The sequence below is a fragment of the Labeo rohita genome, chromosome 15 (assembly GCF_022985175.1).
Source record: "Labeo rohita strain BAU-BD-2019 chromosome 15, IGBB_LRoh.1.0, whole genome shotgun sequence".
NCBI classification, from domain to species: domain Eukaryota; kingdom Metazoa; phylum Chordata; class Actinopteri; order Cypriniformes; family Cyprinidae; genus Labeo; species Labeo rohita.
In genome coordinates this window covers 10,299,987-10,315,940 of record NC_066883.1, presented here as the reverse complement: position 1 = coordinate 10,315,940, position 15,954 = coordinate 10,299,987, and the positions used below count along the sequence as shown (strand labels likewise).

Sequence of the window (15,954 nt, the reverse complement as noted above, 5' to 3'; positions counted from 1 at the left end):
TTAAAGCATGCTTGCTAAATAAATTGATCAAGGATTTGACTTTTGAATGGTATAGTGTATAATGTTACAAAAGCTTTTTATTTCAGATAAATGCTGATCTTTGGAACTTTTTATTCATCAGATAATTAAAAACAAATGCACTCAACTGTTTTAAATATTGATGATAATAATATTAACTTGAACAGCAAATCAGCATATTAGAATGATTTCTGAAGGATCATGTGACACTGAAGACTCGAGTAATGACACTGAAAATTTAGCTTTAATCACAGGAAAAAAATTACATTTTAAAATATATTCAAATAGAAATTTTTAAATAGTAAAAATATTTCACAATATTAATGATTTTGATGTATTTTGGATCAAATAAATACAGGCTTGGTGAGCAGAAGATTCTTTAAAAACATTAAAAATCTTTTGACTGGTAGTGTATGTCGAATTTCCAAGGAGGTAAAATTAAAATAAACTGTCAATAAGAGAATAATGAATACTTTGATGTATGAATTAAGTATGAATTATCCATCTTATGAAGCAATGAATGGGTTACTTCCAGAAACACTGGGTGATATTAATAATTTGCATTTAACTTATTTATGGTAATGTATGCGTTTTTTTATGTTTTATGTTATGTGAACTTTGAACACATATATATGTATATATATATAAATGTAAGAGTTCAGATGCAAAAGCCTCTAAATCCATTTGACATATTTCTTTAAAAAATGCATTTTTATCAGGCTCCAATGTATAGGTTTCTACCTAAGTACCAGTAATTCTGATTAGGCTGAGGCTGGGTTTTTAGCAAGTTTGAAGTAAAAGCATTTGATGGACGTATAATATGTGTTGAGAGCATTCACTCAGTATCATTATCTAATTTTTGACCAAGATGGCCTTTAGGGGGGTTGTGCATCTGAACTGTGCATATATATATATATATTTGTAGTTATCTGAAAACAGTGTGGGCAATGAACTGTTGGAGATAATAAAGACACAAAACAAACTATTTGTTTTTCCAGAAAGAGGTGGATCGCTTCAAGAGACTCATCCGTTCGCCAGACACGGTGGAGGAACTTGATCGTATGTCAGGATGCAAAGGCTCCAAGCAGCTCACCTGGGATGCTGTTTTCCGGTCCGTTACCTGTTTTTCAGTTCTGTCTGTTGTCATTCTATGGTACAAGTTGACAGTGTGCTCATACTCTTATGATTCTTCTGCACAGGTTTTTACAGAAGTTTCTTCAGAAAGAGACAGAAGTTATACAGTCAGGAAAAGCCAACGTTTCCGCCATTACGCAAGCAAACAGACAGAAAAAGATGCAGGAAATTAGCAGCCTGATGAAGTACTTCATCAGATGCGCCAACCAACGTAATGTCTGAACCACTAATAAGAGAGTCACTGTTCATGACAGTACAGGAAAATTAAGGATTTGTCTTTGTATTCTCAGTAGATATATATGTGGATGTTTATTACTGTGCATTAGATAAATGTCTTTTAAATCCATTAGAGATAATTGCACTTCTGTTCCGCAGGCGGTCCAAAGTTAAAGTGTGCAGAGCTGATTTCTCATGTGGTGGACGTCTTACAGAGTCCGTTCAGCTGTGCGGCATATGGCGAGGACTACAGCAGCATTCTGCTAAAGAACATCCTGTCTGTCCGTAAATACTGGTGTGAGATGAGCCAGCAGCAGTGGCACAGTGAGTGCAGGACCAGTGTACCATGTTAATTTGTGTGTAGAATTTTTCCTTTTGCATTGTTTCATTCTTAATTTTTCATGCCAGAATTAAAATGGTTATTTATTCACCCTCATATCCAGAGCTGTATGCATTTTTTCTTCTTCTGTGAATTATTTTGTTGGCAATATTTTTGTCCATATAGTGAATGTCAGTGGCGCTGACTTTGTTCAGAATGCAGCAGTCTTTAAAAAATATCATGTTTTTTATTTTATTCTTCAGAAGAAGAAAATGGATACAGGTTTGAAATGAATAAATGATTACATGTGAATGATGAAATTTCTTTTTTTGGGGGGAACTTCCCCCTGTGTTGTCTTTATACTGACTTGTATGTGCCATATTTGTGATCCTTGTATTGCACTAAATCTTATTATTCTTAGTGCTGGTTTTACAAATACTACCATGTAAAATTATTTTAAAACTTTCACAGCGTTTATGATAATGAGAACTGGAAAAATTGTGTTTGGTGGGAGGGCTTAAAGGATTCTTGAAAATAGTCAAAATGCAAAAACAGTCAAATATTTTTGTAGAATGGCCATTAAACTCTATATGTGACCCTGGACCACAAAACCAGTCATAAGTCAATTTTTCTAAATTGAGATTTATACAGAATCTGACAGTCGAATAAATAAGCTTTCCATTCAGCTGTTTCAAAATCTGGATTCTGAGGGTGCAAAAAAAAAAAAAACAATCTAAATATTGATAAAATTCCCTTTAAAGTTGTCCAAATGAAGTTCTTAGCAATACATATCACTAATAAAAAATTAGGTTTTGATATATTTACAGTAGGAAATTTACAAAATATCTCAATGGATCATGGTATTAGTATCCTAGTGGTTGTTGGCACAAAAAAAGATCATTTTGACCCATACAGTGTATTGTTGGCTTTTGCTACAAATATAAATATCCCTGTGCTACTTATGACTGGTTTTGAGGTCCAGGGTCACACGTTGATTTCCAACTTCCAGTCCTGCTAAATTACTACTGTTTCTTATACTGCAAGTTAGAATAGCTAATTGACAGCATCTCAAATCACAAAGAACAAAAAGAAGATAAGGGGCATGAAATAAACTTAAAATAAAGGCTGTAGTTTATTTAATGTCCATGTATTTATTTATTTGGTAAATGGCCATGTAATAAGTATGGTAATATACCATCAGTTAATTATTTTCCTAAAATAACCCAGTTCATGTTGATTCAGGATCACTTGTTTACCCTGACAGTTTTTATTTTAATCATTTTATTTTTCTCTTTCTGATGTTATTTTGTTTGTTGTGCAGGTTTGTTAGATTTGTACTGTGGGCTGTTCCTCAATAGGGGGTCCAAGTCAATCAACAGAGTGCAAGTGAGTCGAATCATCTACACCGTCATTTGGGGCTGTTGTGTCCAAATAGAGGGATTATCCCACACTCTTTTCAACTTCTTCCGGAAGGCTCTGAAAAAGTAAGATTTGTAAGACATGTCACATAAGTGTTTTTTTTTAATGGCAGATCATACGTTTAGCTTGTGTTTAGGGCTGTCAATAGTAACATTTTTTAATTGTGTTTAATCACTTGGAGACTCCAAAAAGACCAAATAGGCAATTGATATAGTGAACCTATATAATTCATAAATTCACAGTGTGTAGCATGTCTATAATGCAACAGCAAAGAGCTTGTTTACATTTTAGATAGGACTGTGCTAAAAATTGGATGCGATTATCATGCGCATCTCGTCAGTAATGCCGGTTCTGTGATTAGTCATAAAATCTTCATCATGTGCTGTCAGATGGAGTGGCATTTACTACACAGAGCCATAGTTCACTGACAAGCTGTGCAATATCGTGTTCATCAACGGATATGTATTACTTTTGATAATGAACGTGATATTGTGTAGCTTGTTTTAATTTTAGAGAAGTCAAGTTCTAAACAGGACCACATGAAGATGCCAAAAAAATCCCTTAACCAACCTCCTTCACTCAACTATACCACATATACCACCTACTGTACACAGCACTGTTCAGAATTACTAAACAGAGTAACATAAAAATCATGACAAATCAAAACATTATCCTGAATGTGTGAAACCATTGTGAATATACGGAAATGTGTCTGTGCATGAATACAACGCGCGATCAGTGCATCAATATATTGGACTCGCACGCTTACTGTATGTCTCCTGTGTCACTTCACCTTGATTTCATTACTGAAGATGCTGGAGTGAGATGCTGGTCTGAAAATTACGTTAATGACAAAATTTCCTATGGTTCAAGTAATTTATTTGTGTTAAATTAGTGTAATGCATTAGGAATTCTGAATTAATCGCTTTCATTGCATGTTAGCATTGACAGCCCTACTTGTGTTCTGATGTTCTTCCTCAGGCCAGATGGACAGCTGATGATTGTAGAGAACCTGGTATCTGCTGTGAATGTTTTTCTGCGCTCAGTGCTTCTGTCCAGCAGGAAGAGGGTGTGTAGTCTGGGTGAGGAGGTTCTGTCGTCTGTGGTTTGTGTTTATACTGGGATGAGACCCAGCCCGACGCTGAAAGAGGAGCTAGTGAAGTTTTTCCAGCTCCAGCTTTGTGTTCATCACCCCAAAGGGGCAAAGACTCTTGAGACAGGTACTGATACAACAATCATTTAAATTTTACTACATTTTAATATTTTGCCCTTGCATGTAACTTGTAGGGCCTTATGATGTGTGCATTGTGGAAAACACTATGCATGGAGTACTGACTGCAATTTTACAAAACTTTTTTATAGATTTTTTTTTAAGGAACTATATTACTATTGTTTAGTAAAATGTACTTTTACAATTGTACAAGTTAGTACAAGACAGCAGGGCTGCACAATTATGACCAAAATCATAATTGTCGATTATTCCCTTGAAATTGTAATTGTGATTATTAATTACGATTATCACAATTTACACTGAATGAATATTTAACTTCACTTTTTAAAAGAATCAAAAAGATACTTTTAAAAACAACAATGGAAAAAGTCACAAAAAATTATTTCAATATAATTTTCATAAGTTGAAATTTACGGGTTAGGGTTCGGGACAGCCAGTATATTATTATAAATTATAATTTTATATATATATTAAGCTTACTAATATTTTAAGTATTATTGTGGATTTCAATAGATAATAGAAGGATCCTAATAAACATCTAAGATTTAAATATTGATTTAAAAATGTTTTTTTAATGTGTTTTTTGGTTGTGGGACAGCAGTCTACACCAGTTGTGTAGAATGACTTATATTTGTTTACCATAATGCTTTGCTGGCACAGGTGCTTATGCAGAAGACTGGATCAGATGGCAGAGTCAGCTCAGCACCCTCTATGATGCTCTTGTCAGTGAGATCAGTCAGATCGGTAGCAGAGGAAAATATGCCAAAGGCACTCGTCCTATAGCTGTGAAAGAAAATCTCATTGAACTGACAGCTGATGTCTGCCATCAGGTGATTAATGGATGTTTTACTCAATAATCTGTTTTGCTTGTTCGTATTAAATAGGTCATTTGAAGTAGAATATAAATCAGGTGGTATTTGTATATGGGTAGGTTGAGGGTCCATAGTATCATGCCAGTGCTTTTATTTAATGTGAAATAAAAACAAACAAAAAAAACATTGTCTGTTGGTCCTGAGCTATATCACTCATTACTATCATTTCTCGTTTACAAATTCTGATTTGATTTTGATTTCTAATTGCTTACAGTATTTATGAATGTGCTTTGTATCCCTAGATGTTCAATCAAAGCACTCATATTTCGGAAGTGACAGCGTCTTTCTGTCGGGATACTCAGCGGGATAGTCCACAAAGCTGCAAACGCAGACGAATTGAGCCACCACTGATAAGTTGGGAGGTGATACGGTCCAAACTGCAGCCCCACCACAGCGACTTTGACATGATTCCCTGGTAAAGTTAAAAAAATAAATTGTAATGCATTACTTTTAAAAGTAACTTTCCCCAACACTGGTTGTAAATATATATATTTGCTATTTTATAATTTTTATAAAAAAGTAAATCCATTACAATTTTTTTTAACAATATTTCAAATGTATTTTATGAGATTTGTTGTATTTTGAATCCAATTGTTTTGGAGGATTAGTTAAGGATTCATTAGTTTGAATATACATTGAACCAAAAACTATCATAACATTTTAGCTGATAATTCAGTATACTTTATTTCTGACAAAACATACCATGTTTTGGTAGTGACTGCACATTTTCAGTAGTGACAGTAATGCTTTGGTAGTGACCACATCACATTACAGAATTTTAACTTGCATACTAAAACACATACTAGCATTTTTACAAAGTATTTTACATAGCATACATAGCATTTTTCTCCATATAATGGACTGATATGGTGCCTCGAGTTTGAACTTCCAAAATGCAGTTTAAATGCGGCTTCAAACGATCCCAAATGTGGTTGTAAACGATCCCAGTTGAGGAAGAAGGGTCTTATCTAGCGAAACAATTGGTTATTTTCATGAAAATAATACAATTTATATACTTTTTAATATCAAACGCTCATCTTGTCTTACTCTGCCTGAACTGCTTTTTTCCAGTTCATGACAGGGTATGTCAAAACTTCCAACTCATGTTCTCACTCAACTTCAAAATCGTCCTATATCGCTGTTTTACCTTTTTTTTAGGGGGTTTGATCTTCATTGTGTGTTCACTTGTAGGATAATTTTTTTAATTGAAGTTAATGGAGAAAATATGATTGGTACCCTAACTGTCTTGAGCCAGAATACACAGAGTTCAGGGAGAGCAAGACAAGATGAGCGTTTGAAATTTAAAAAATTAAATTGTATTTTTTTTTAATTGAAAATAACCAATCGTTTCGCTAGATAAGACCCTTTGTCCTTGGCTGGGATTGTTTACAACCACATTTGGGATTGTTTGAAGCTGCATTTAAACTGCATTTTTGAAGTTCAACCTCAGGGCACCATAGCAGTCCATTATATGGAGAAAAATGCTGTAATGTTTTCCTCAAAAAACACAATTTCTTTACGACTAAAGAAAGAAAAAAAGACATGAACATCTTGGATGACAGGGGGGTGAGTACATTATATGTGAATCTTTGTTTTGGAAGTGGACTTCTCCTTTAATATTGTTTGTTTTGAAACTGTTTCTGTTAATTGACAGGTTACAGGTCACAGCTGCTCTGATATCCAAATACCCATCTGTCTTGCCTGCTGATGATCTTATGCCTCTGCTGGGGTTGCTATGCCAGCTTCAGGGTCAACAGCAGCGCCGGAGCGAGAGGGGGCCATACGTCCTGCACTGCCTGAGGGAAGTGGCGCTCTGCCATGCCAAGAACTCAGCGAACTGCTCTGTTCATGCAGCTGAGGTGGGCCGTCTATGGGGCAGAGTTTGGGCTCTGGCTCTGCGTGGAGTTGGCTCAGCCCAAACTGAGATTTTGTGTCTGGAGCTGTTGCGTATCATGGTGCAAGAATCTCTGGTGCCTGTTGATAGGGAGTTCTGGAAGGTCTTCTCTGGTGCTGTTTGCAAGCCCTCTCTGTGAGTTACACAGTGCACAGTGCTCATGATGACAGACTTAGCTTGAGAATAAACATATTCACATTAGTTATTCAAGGAATTTTTAAAATTAAATGCAGTTCATGTCTCATGGGGAAAATGATTTGCACTCATCTTTCAGTTTATAAAATAGAAAACATTTATATTAATTCACTGAATGATATATATTAATGTGACTATTAGATATTTTTAAAAATATGTGTATTTTTCATTATATGCATAATTGCATTGAGTTTTCTTTGCAACAAATATATATATATATATATATATATATATAATACATTAATAATATATAATATATATATATATAATACAAAATACATTTTTAAAATTAAATTATGTTCCAGTTATTTATTTTCAATTTACTCCCGTTATCCTTGCAGATTCCAAAATTATCATGCATTATTTTCTATATATTTACCAGTTAGAAATCAGTTGTAGTTTGTTTTTCCGTACTCCATCAAAAAATTTTAATTCTTAATTTCTAATTGTATCTAACTAGGAAGTAATGTTCACTTTTTATTGTTTCTCCTAGTGTTAGTGCCCTCTGCTTGGCCCAGGCCTTGTTGAAGTGCTCCATCCCTAAAAGTGTTCAAAGTCGAGATATCAACAGTGGAGTGCTGATGGAGACGGGTGGAGAGCCGCCCACTCTGAGAGAATCGATCATCAGCTGGGTGGTCATGAACGAGCAGAATGAGGAGACAGAAGAGAACAGCAAACCTATCATTATCACCAGGTTCAGCATCTCTTTATTACTACGGTGCACAGCATAAATGAGTACACCCTCAAATTCAGCAATTACTCTTTATTAGATGACATGTTGGGGTTCTTTGGAGATATAATGTTCCAACAAGCCTGCTTGATCAATTACCAAAGATGATTGTCAAAATTATTCACCAAAATAAGATTTTCTTATCAAAGTGATAAAATGTTGTCTTGCAAAAATTAGTACACCCTCCTGAAAGTTACTAAATAACACAAAAAAACAAACAAACAAAATATAAAAATAAAGCAGAAAATATAGCAGAAGTAGCACCGACAATCAGAAACAATGGACTTGCGACAAAGCTCCTGAAATAATCAGGTCTTCACTTTAAGTTTTCATTTAGTGATAAGTGAATTTTTGTGTTACAAAAAGGGCCGGAGAAATACCATGCAAGTGTCTCAGAGCTGGCAAAAGCTATTAAAAGAGTGACACTTTATGTTGCAGAGTATGACGCAGCCTGCAGAAATGACATGCATGCATGTTGTCACCACTAGAATTACCTACTGTAGCCAAAGCACAATAAGCTAATTTAACCTCTTCCAAGGCCCATATTTACAAAATATGGACTTCTGGGAATCCATACTCTGGTCTTAAGAGACCAAATCAATCATTTCAGATCCAAAAGCATCTAAAATGTTCTGTTGTTGCTAGAGGAGGAGTACATTGAGAAGTGCCTGGTACCCACAGTGACGTTCAGCAATAGTAAAGCTCTTCTATAGGGATGTATGAGTGCTGAAGGTGTGAGGGAGTTGTGCTTTATCAATGCTGTCATGAATTCACACACCACTGTGTGATGTAATACAAAAAACTGAAACTGAAGATGCTACCCTGCACTCATTCCCTGCATTACTGGCCTTATTTTTAGCATGACAATGAAGATATGCATTCTCCCAAGGTGAAAATCCTTCAGTTGACATGTATTTTGCTCAATGTTGACACTCTTGAGCAGCTGTGTGGGATTCTGTAGAGATGAGCTGAGTAAAACTCCCCATAAAGAACCAGGGCATTTAAGGAAGTTGTCCTCCAGGAGTTAAATAGGACAGATGTGAAAATTTGTCATGAACTTGTACACTCAGTGGCAAGAAGGGTCAGAGCATTATACTTAAAGTTCTGGAGGACATACGAAATACTAGAATATTATATTTGCTGAATTAAATGTAGTGTGTACTCATTTCTGCAATCCCTCATTTAAACAAAATTAATTTACTTATTTTACAGAAAATATTGGCATATATTTTGTTGTTTTTATTAAGAATATGTTTAATACATCTCAATTTTGCCATCTTTCCATGAATTATATTAGTGATCATTAAGAAAATACATCTTTTATATTTATTCAGTGGGGGTGTACTCATTTATGCTGTGCACTGTAATTAGCAGTGTTGGGGGTAATGCATCACGAGTAACGTGAGTTATGTAATCAGATTACTTTTTCATGTAACTAGTAAAGTAGCACATTACTTTTTAATTTACAAGAAAATATTTACAAGAACGCCAGTTACTTTTTTGCTACCAATGTAAGTATGCCAACATTTTGTATGTGTGTGTGTGTGTGTTCGTAGAGATTTTCCACTGAACCTCATTCCTAGAATTTTGGTGTCTTTGACACTGAAAGACAGCAGGGCAGGACTGGCGTTTCTGATGGGCAGCCTAAAGCCAGAGAGGTGAGTGTGGTGCACTCACAGACCAGCTGTAACAATTAGAATGTTATTAATTTTGTATCATCTTGCATTCATCTTACATGTTAAAAAAAAAACAGGTTGATTTCCAGGTAATACATCTGAATACATCACATCATGTCATTTTTATTATTTATCTTTCTTTTTTTTATTTGTCTATATAGTTTTTATGACTTTTTTATTTCATTTTTTTTTTGTTTTGTTTTATGTTTGACATTTTAGTTTTAGTTACAAATAGAGTTGCATTACTTGACATTTTAAAACTTGAACTAACCCACGATATGTCAAATTTTTATTTAGAAATCAAAAGCATACTTACCTTATAAAATGTGTATTCAAGCCAACACGTAAATAAATTGCATTCTTGAATAAATTAGTAGGACAAAAAAACAAGTGTCATGTCATTGACCTATTTACTAATAGAGTATATATGCTGAAAGGGAGTTGAACAAGCGTGTTAAATGCATATTGTAAATGCAGTATTCAGCTATTTCATTGTGAATGTGCTTTTCCGTATCTCATTATTATTCCAATGTGAGAATTTAGCTATGTAGAAATTGTTAAGAATTGTTTCTAATGTTTAATAATATTAATGGTCAGGTCTAATGTTATGTCATTGTGTTCCATACAGTTTCTGTCCACAGAGTTCTTCCTTCGCTGAGGGGAAAGACAGTTTGGGGGAGATTGAGAGTCTCTTTCTTCAGTTCAGTTTTGATGACACGCATTCCAATACTGGTGCTGCAATTGACAGAGAGAGTGTTTACTCAGAGAATCCACAGTTCACTGTTATTCAAGCTCTCAAAAACCAATTAGAGCACAGTCTCCTGTCTGTTGCTGAGCAGCTGTTTAACTGCTACTCTCCTGATGTAAGTATACCTGTATACTATACTCTATTGAATATGATTGTCAAAAGCAGCACAGCGTCTGTAGTGTCTTCATATAAATTTGACAGTTTCAGTGTTGTGTATTTCATGCAAGATTCTGCCTTACCTCACTTTAGAGTTCAGACACTCTCCATGTGTGTGTGTTGCGCTGTGTTTCCCTGTTCAGTGGAGTTCTGGCTGCTTATGTGTGTATCGGGCTCATCACAGAAGAACAGGCCTGTCACTCGCCCCTCTTCCTAAAAGCCAAGGTGGGATTTTTCATCAGTGACAATTTTCATCAATTTTAATTTAAGTTCACTTAAATTAAAAGTTGTTATAGTACTTTTATTGTACTGTAATTGTGAAAACGGTTTTTAGTTATACTGTAAATGCTGATAAATACTCATTTTATTTCCAAAAATTGAAGAATCAGTATCAGTGTTGGTGTCAGTGAGACTGGCCTTCATTTATTGTAAAAAGCTAAAACATTCAACATATATTTAAAATATTCAATGTTTAAAATACACATTAATTTGGAGATTCAGTGTGAAATATATTTATTACAAATGTTAAAAGGTTCAGATAATCACTTTGTTAAAGAGGTTTTTTTGTGCATAGTTTTTCTTTATAACAGTCCTAATTGTTTTAATTAAAATGCATATAAATGACATATTACTCTGGACTCCGGTAATTAATTGCTTTTTCCTTCTTTTGTAGGCATTGGTTCATGAATTTAGTCATTATGTATCAACGGCAAAGAGCAAACTAGCTGAGAATGATACCATCACAGGAATTCAGTCAGTGATGCTGTTGTGCTCTGATAGTATTAGCAGAAGAGAAAAGGTAAGAGACAGTATATAACCGTTTGCAAGGTATGACTGACATTTCTTCCAGTAGTAGATAGCTACTGCCTAATAGAGAAGTACTATAATAATACCCAGTATTTATCCAAATTTGTCAGTTTAACGTGTTAATTAGTTATGAAAAAAAAAAAAACACGCTTAAAATATTTTAACGCAGTTAACGCACTGGCCCCGCCCCCAGACATGTACCTCATCTTATATTTCATACAGTTGACTGTTGACAAATATAATGCAGGGCAACAACTCCATAAATGCAGTTATTCCCTAAAATTCAAGATATTGGTGCGAAAAATGCCCTGTATATGTTTTGCCTCATATTTATATATATCACACAATATCACACGGGCAGCAAGAGTAATATGACATGAGTGCTGATTTTGTTCCGATATATCACGAGCTTAAATGTGATTTTATACAACAGTTTAGTAAATAAGAAGTTGACGTGTTATATTTTAAACATTATATTATGTTTTGCACAATTTTGCAGAGAGCATGTTTTTTGGGGTATTTTCACAGTAAAATTTATTTTGCGATTAATTAGATTAATTAATCAAAACATCATGTAATTAGTTTAAAAAATGTTTTAAAAATGTGATGTTTCTTGAAGGGATAGTCCAAGTTGTTTGATTTAGTTTCTTCTGCTGAAAACAGAAAAACACATTTTTTAAAACATTGTGAACCAAAAAACACTGGAGCCCAGTAATTTCCATTGTATGAAAAAAAAAGAAAAATATCTTATATAGGTTTGGAACAACTAAGTGTACGGCTATGAGTAAATGATGACAGAATTTTTTGGTGGAACCATTCCCCTAAAGGCCATGAAAAGTAGTTTCATTTCACTGATGCGTTGTGGTAGATGCTCTTATCCATAGTGCTAAACATTTAATAAGTTTATGCATTTACTGCTATTCAAACCCATGACCTCAGCATTGTTAGTGCCCTGCTCTGTTGATTTTTGATTTTTTATTTTATTTTATTTTTTTAAGGAGGACAAAATTTCCACCATTTCTCGCAATTTATTCATGAAGACTTTGCCTGTGAGGTTGCTAAATGACCTGTGTGACATATCTAAACAATTGGTAAGACTTACTAGCTTCTCATCATTGTCTTTTTTCTCCTGAATGTTTCCTGAGCCTTTGAAAACATTATTTTTATGATTTAGTTCCTTTAATGCTGCAGAAATTATACACTTCAACTTTAATTATACTAATGCATAGTTTCTTTCAAGTAGAAATGATAATCTTGCAGATTCACACATATTTAAAGCTTGCCTTTTACTTTTGCAGTTAAGCAACTCAAGCAAAAAGGACAACACAGTCATGGACGACCCAGTGGATGAAGATATGGATATGAGTAGAACCCAAATGGACAATCAGGAGGATATTGATCTGTTTGAAGATGGAGATGGGACACACCACAGCAATTCCAGACCTCACCAGTCTAATGAAGAAGCGAGTGATTCAAAATGCATAACAGGTGCCCAGAGACTGGAAAACGCTAGTTACGCATGTAACTCTGGTTCTGTGAATTCCGGATAACCGCCAGAGGCAGTATGAATACTTGGATTAATCACAGCACCAGCCAGAAAGGTCGAGAAAATATACCAACAAAGTCACGTAGTGACGTATGCTGAGCTCTGGGGAGTTATAAGCCACAGCAACTCAGCACTCCGCCTCGGCACGCTTTTCTCGTGCATTCCGAGTGACGAAGAACTCTGGCGGTCATCCGGAATTCACAGAACCACAGTTACATGCGTAACTAGCGTTCTGTTTCATTCCTACTGACCGCCAGAGGCAGTATGAATACTTGGATGACACATACCAACAAAGTCATGAGGAATGCCACCTACCTGATGAAAAAGTTAAGGCTGCTCCTGAAGAACCGCAGAACAAACGGCATGATGAGCAGCAACGTTGACCTTATAAAACCTGGCAAACGTGCACGGAGAAACCCAGGTCGCGGCAGTGCAGATATCCGCCGAGGAAACAGCCCAAGATGATGAGATGGCCCTAGTGAAATGACAAGTTAAACCAGAAGGCAATGGTTTCCCTGCTGCCTTGTAAGCCAGTATAATAGTCTCCACTATCCAGTTCGACAATCTCTGCTTCGACACTGGAGAACCTTTTTTCACACCACCATAGCAGACAAACAACTGGTCTGAACGTCTAAACTGAGCAGTAGTGTCTACATAACACTTCAAGGCACGAATGGGACACAAAAGGTGAGTGCCCGAATCAGAACCTGAAGTCTGAAAAGAGGCCAGTTCAATGTTCTGATTTATGAACTGAGGAAGAAGGACTTTTGGTAGAAAAGAAGGATTGGGTCGTAGGACCACCCCGGAGTTGTCTGGAAACCAACGCAAGCATAACTTACTAACAGATAGCGCATGCAACTCACCAACCCGTTTTGCAGAAGCAACAGCAACCAAAAAAAATTTTTTTGAAGGATATCCATTTGATGTCATTGCTCTGCAAGGGCTCAAATTGGGATGAGCAAAGGAACGAAAGCACAGTAGGCAGATCCCATACTGGAAAATGAGGATTCCGAGCAGGCTTTAGGCGGCGTGCACCCTTTAGAAAACTGCAGACAAGTTTGTGGGAGCCAAGAGAAGATCCCTCAACTGGAACATGATGCACAGAAATCGCAGCAACATACACTTTCAACGTGGCAGCTGCTTTGCCCTCTTCCAGTAAACGTTGAAGAAATCTCAAGACACTCGGGATGTCACATGTTGCAGGATTAAGCGCATGCTCCTCACACCATGCAGAGAAAAGCTTCCAATGTGAAGCATAAATCTGGCGTGTGGAAGAAGCCCTGGCATTAGAGATAGTGTGAATAACTGCAGGATCACAATGTTCCAGAGGAGAATTTATCCCAATGGCCAAACCCAGAGCTGCAGACGAGCTGGGTCCGGGTGCCAGATGCTGGCCTCCAGCTGGGAGGGGAGGTCCTTTCTGGGGGGAAGTTGCCACAGATTGCCTGTCAGAAGTCTCAGTAACAAAGGAAACCATGGTCTGGCTGGCCACCGTGGTGCCACAAGTATCACTCTGTGCTTGCACAGGGAGATTCTGTGTAACGTCTCCCATAGCAGAGGGATTGGAGGAAACGCATATAGTAGGCAGCTCGGCCATTCGTGAGACAGTGCATCCTGGCCCAAGGAACTGGACGCTTCTGTCTTTGCAAATAAGCGACAGTGAGTGGTCTTCTCTGAAGCAAAGAGATACACCTCTGCCCTTGCAAACCGCAGCCAGATTTCCCGCACTACATCTGGTAATCGATTCCTGGAAAGAGCATCCGCTGTCTGGTTGCATACTCCCGAAATATGAGCCGCCCTCAGTGAAGCAAGTCTCGGCTGACACCATGTCAGTGAGTAAGCCGTAGAGACCTGTGGGACATTGTGCCACCCTGGTGGTTCAGATGGAACACTGTTGAGGTATTGTCGGACCGAACAAGAACATGGCGGCCTGCCAGGACTGGCAAGAAAAACCTTAGAGCCATGAACACTGCACGTAGTTCCAGCAGATTGATATGTTCTTTGGCCTGAATAGGTGTCCATCGCCCACAAATACCCCTCCGATTCCCTGTTGCCCCCCAGCCCGTGAGGGAAGTCGGTTGTGACTAACTCCCATCGAGAGGGAACAACACCCAGAGGCACTCCTGCCTTCAAAAACTCCTCCTGTCTCCACCGCTTCAACGCACGTATGCAACTGGAGATGTCGGGTGGGACTAAGTCTTAAACTGTTGTTCCATAACTGGAGTGGCCTGAGTAAACCGGGGTAAACCGAGGGGAATCACCACTGTAGCAGCAGTTAGCATCCCTATTAGTCGTAGGACCATCCGGTAATGCAAAGACACCCCTGGCTGAGAGCGAGCCAAGAGTTGCAGAATGTTTGTCACACGTTCCTGAGATAGGGAGGCAGACATTAGGCATGAATTTAGAGTCATTCCTATGAACACAGTGGTCTGTGCTGGAATCAGACAACTCTTCATCTCGTTCACAAAAAAACCCAACTTCTGCACGTGCCTCAGAAGCAGTTTGGAGTCTTGCATGGCCTGCTGTCTTGTGGGGACACAAAGCAGCCAGTCGTCCAGATAAGGCAGGATACGCATGCCTCTCATCCAAAGAGGAGACAGAGCTGCGCTCACACACCTTGTAAATGGCTCCTTTCTCTAACAGTGAGCGAATTTCCAGAGAAAGAGCCAGTGAACGAACTGTGTCTCTGACAACCGTCAGAACAATTCTTGAAAATCTGGGAGGCCGGCATCGAAACTGTAGCGTATACCCCCTGCTTAGAGTTGACAAGACCCAGGGGTCTGCTGTGTTGGTCTTCCAGTACTCTAGCTGTTCTGTCGAAAAACGATCGACCACCGGCCTGTATGTCTCAGGCTTTATGTGTGCGACCTTTAGAGGTCGTGGGGGGACGCTGACGGGGTCCTCCTGGCAACTGTCGCTGAGGTGGCCGAGAAACTCTTGCGTCCTCAGTAACACGAGGCCCATCGCCAAAAGAGCCATTTGCAGGAATTGTG

At 37.4% G+C, this 15,954-nt stretch overlaps 1 protein-coding gene across 2 annotated transcripts in view; it reads left to right on the top strand.

Annotated features, from left to right (window-relative positions):
• atm (ATM serine/threonine kinase) overlaps positions 1–15,954 on the top strand; it is a 67,754-nt gene that overhangs the window by 1,017 nt on the left and 50,783 nt on the right. The window contains exons 2-16 of one of the 2 annotated variants that reach the window (XM_051129228.1): positions 1,017–1,129; positions 1,218–1,363; positions 1,528–1,692; positions 3,009–3,171; positions 4,088–4,326; positions 4,998–5,167; positions 5,452–5,624; positions 6,864–7,238; positions 7,792–7,992; positions 9,585–9,686; positions 10,333–10,567; positions 10,702–10,833; positions 11,282–11,407; positions 12,414–12,506; positions 12,714–12,903. In XM_051129228.1, the coding sequence (XP_050985185.1) occupies positions 1,017–1,129; positions 1,218–1,363; positions 1,528–1,692; positions 3,009–3,171; positions 4,088–4,326; positions 4,998–5,167; positions 5,452–5,624; positions 6,864–7,238; positions 7,792–7,992; positions 9,585–9,686; positions 10,333–10,567; positions 10,702–10,833; positions 11,282–11,407; positions 12,414–12,506; positions 12,714–12,903 (2,623 nt within the window). Of the gene's footprint in view, positions 1–1,016; positions 1,130–1,217; positions 1,364–1,527; positions 1,693–3,008; positions 3,172–4,087; positions 4,327–4,997; positions 5,168–5,451; positions 5,625–6,863; positions 7,239–7,791; positions 7,993–9,584; positions 9,687–10,332; positions 10,568–10,701; positions 10,834–11,281; positions 11,408–12,413; positions 12,507–12,713; positions 12,904–15,954 lie in introns of those variants that run through there. The other variant, XR_007829193.1, reaches the window with a different exon arrangement.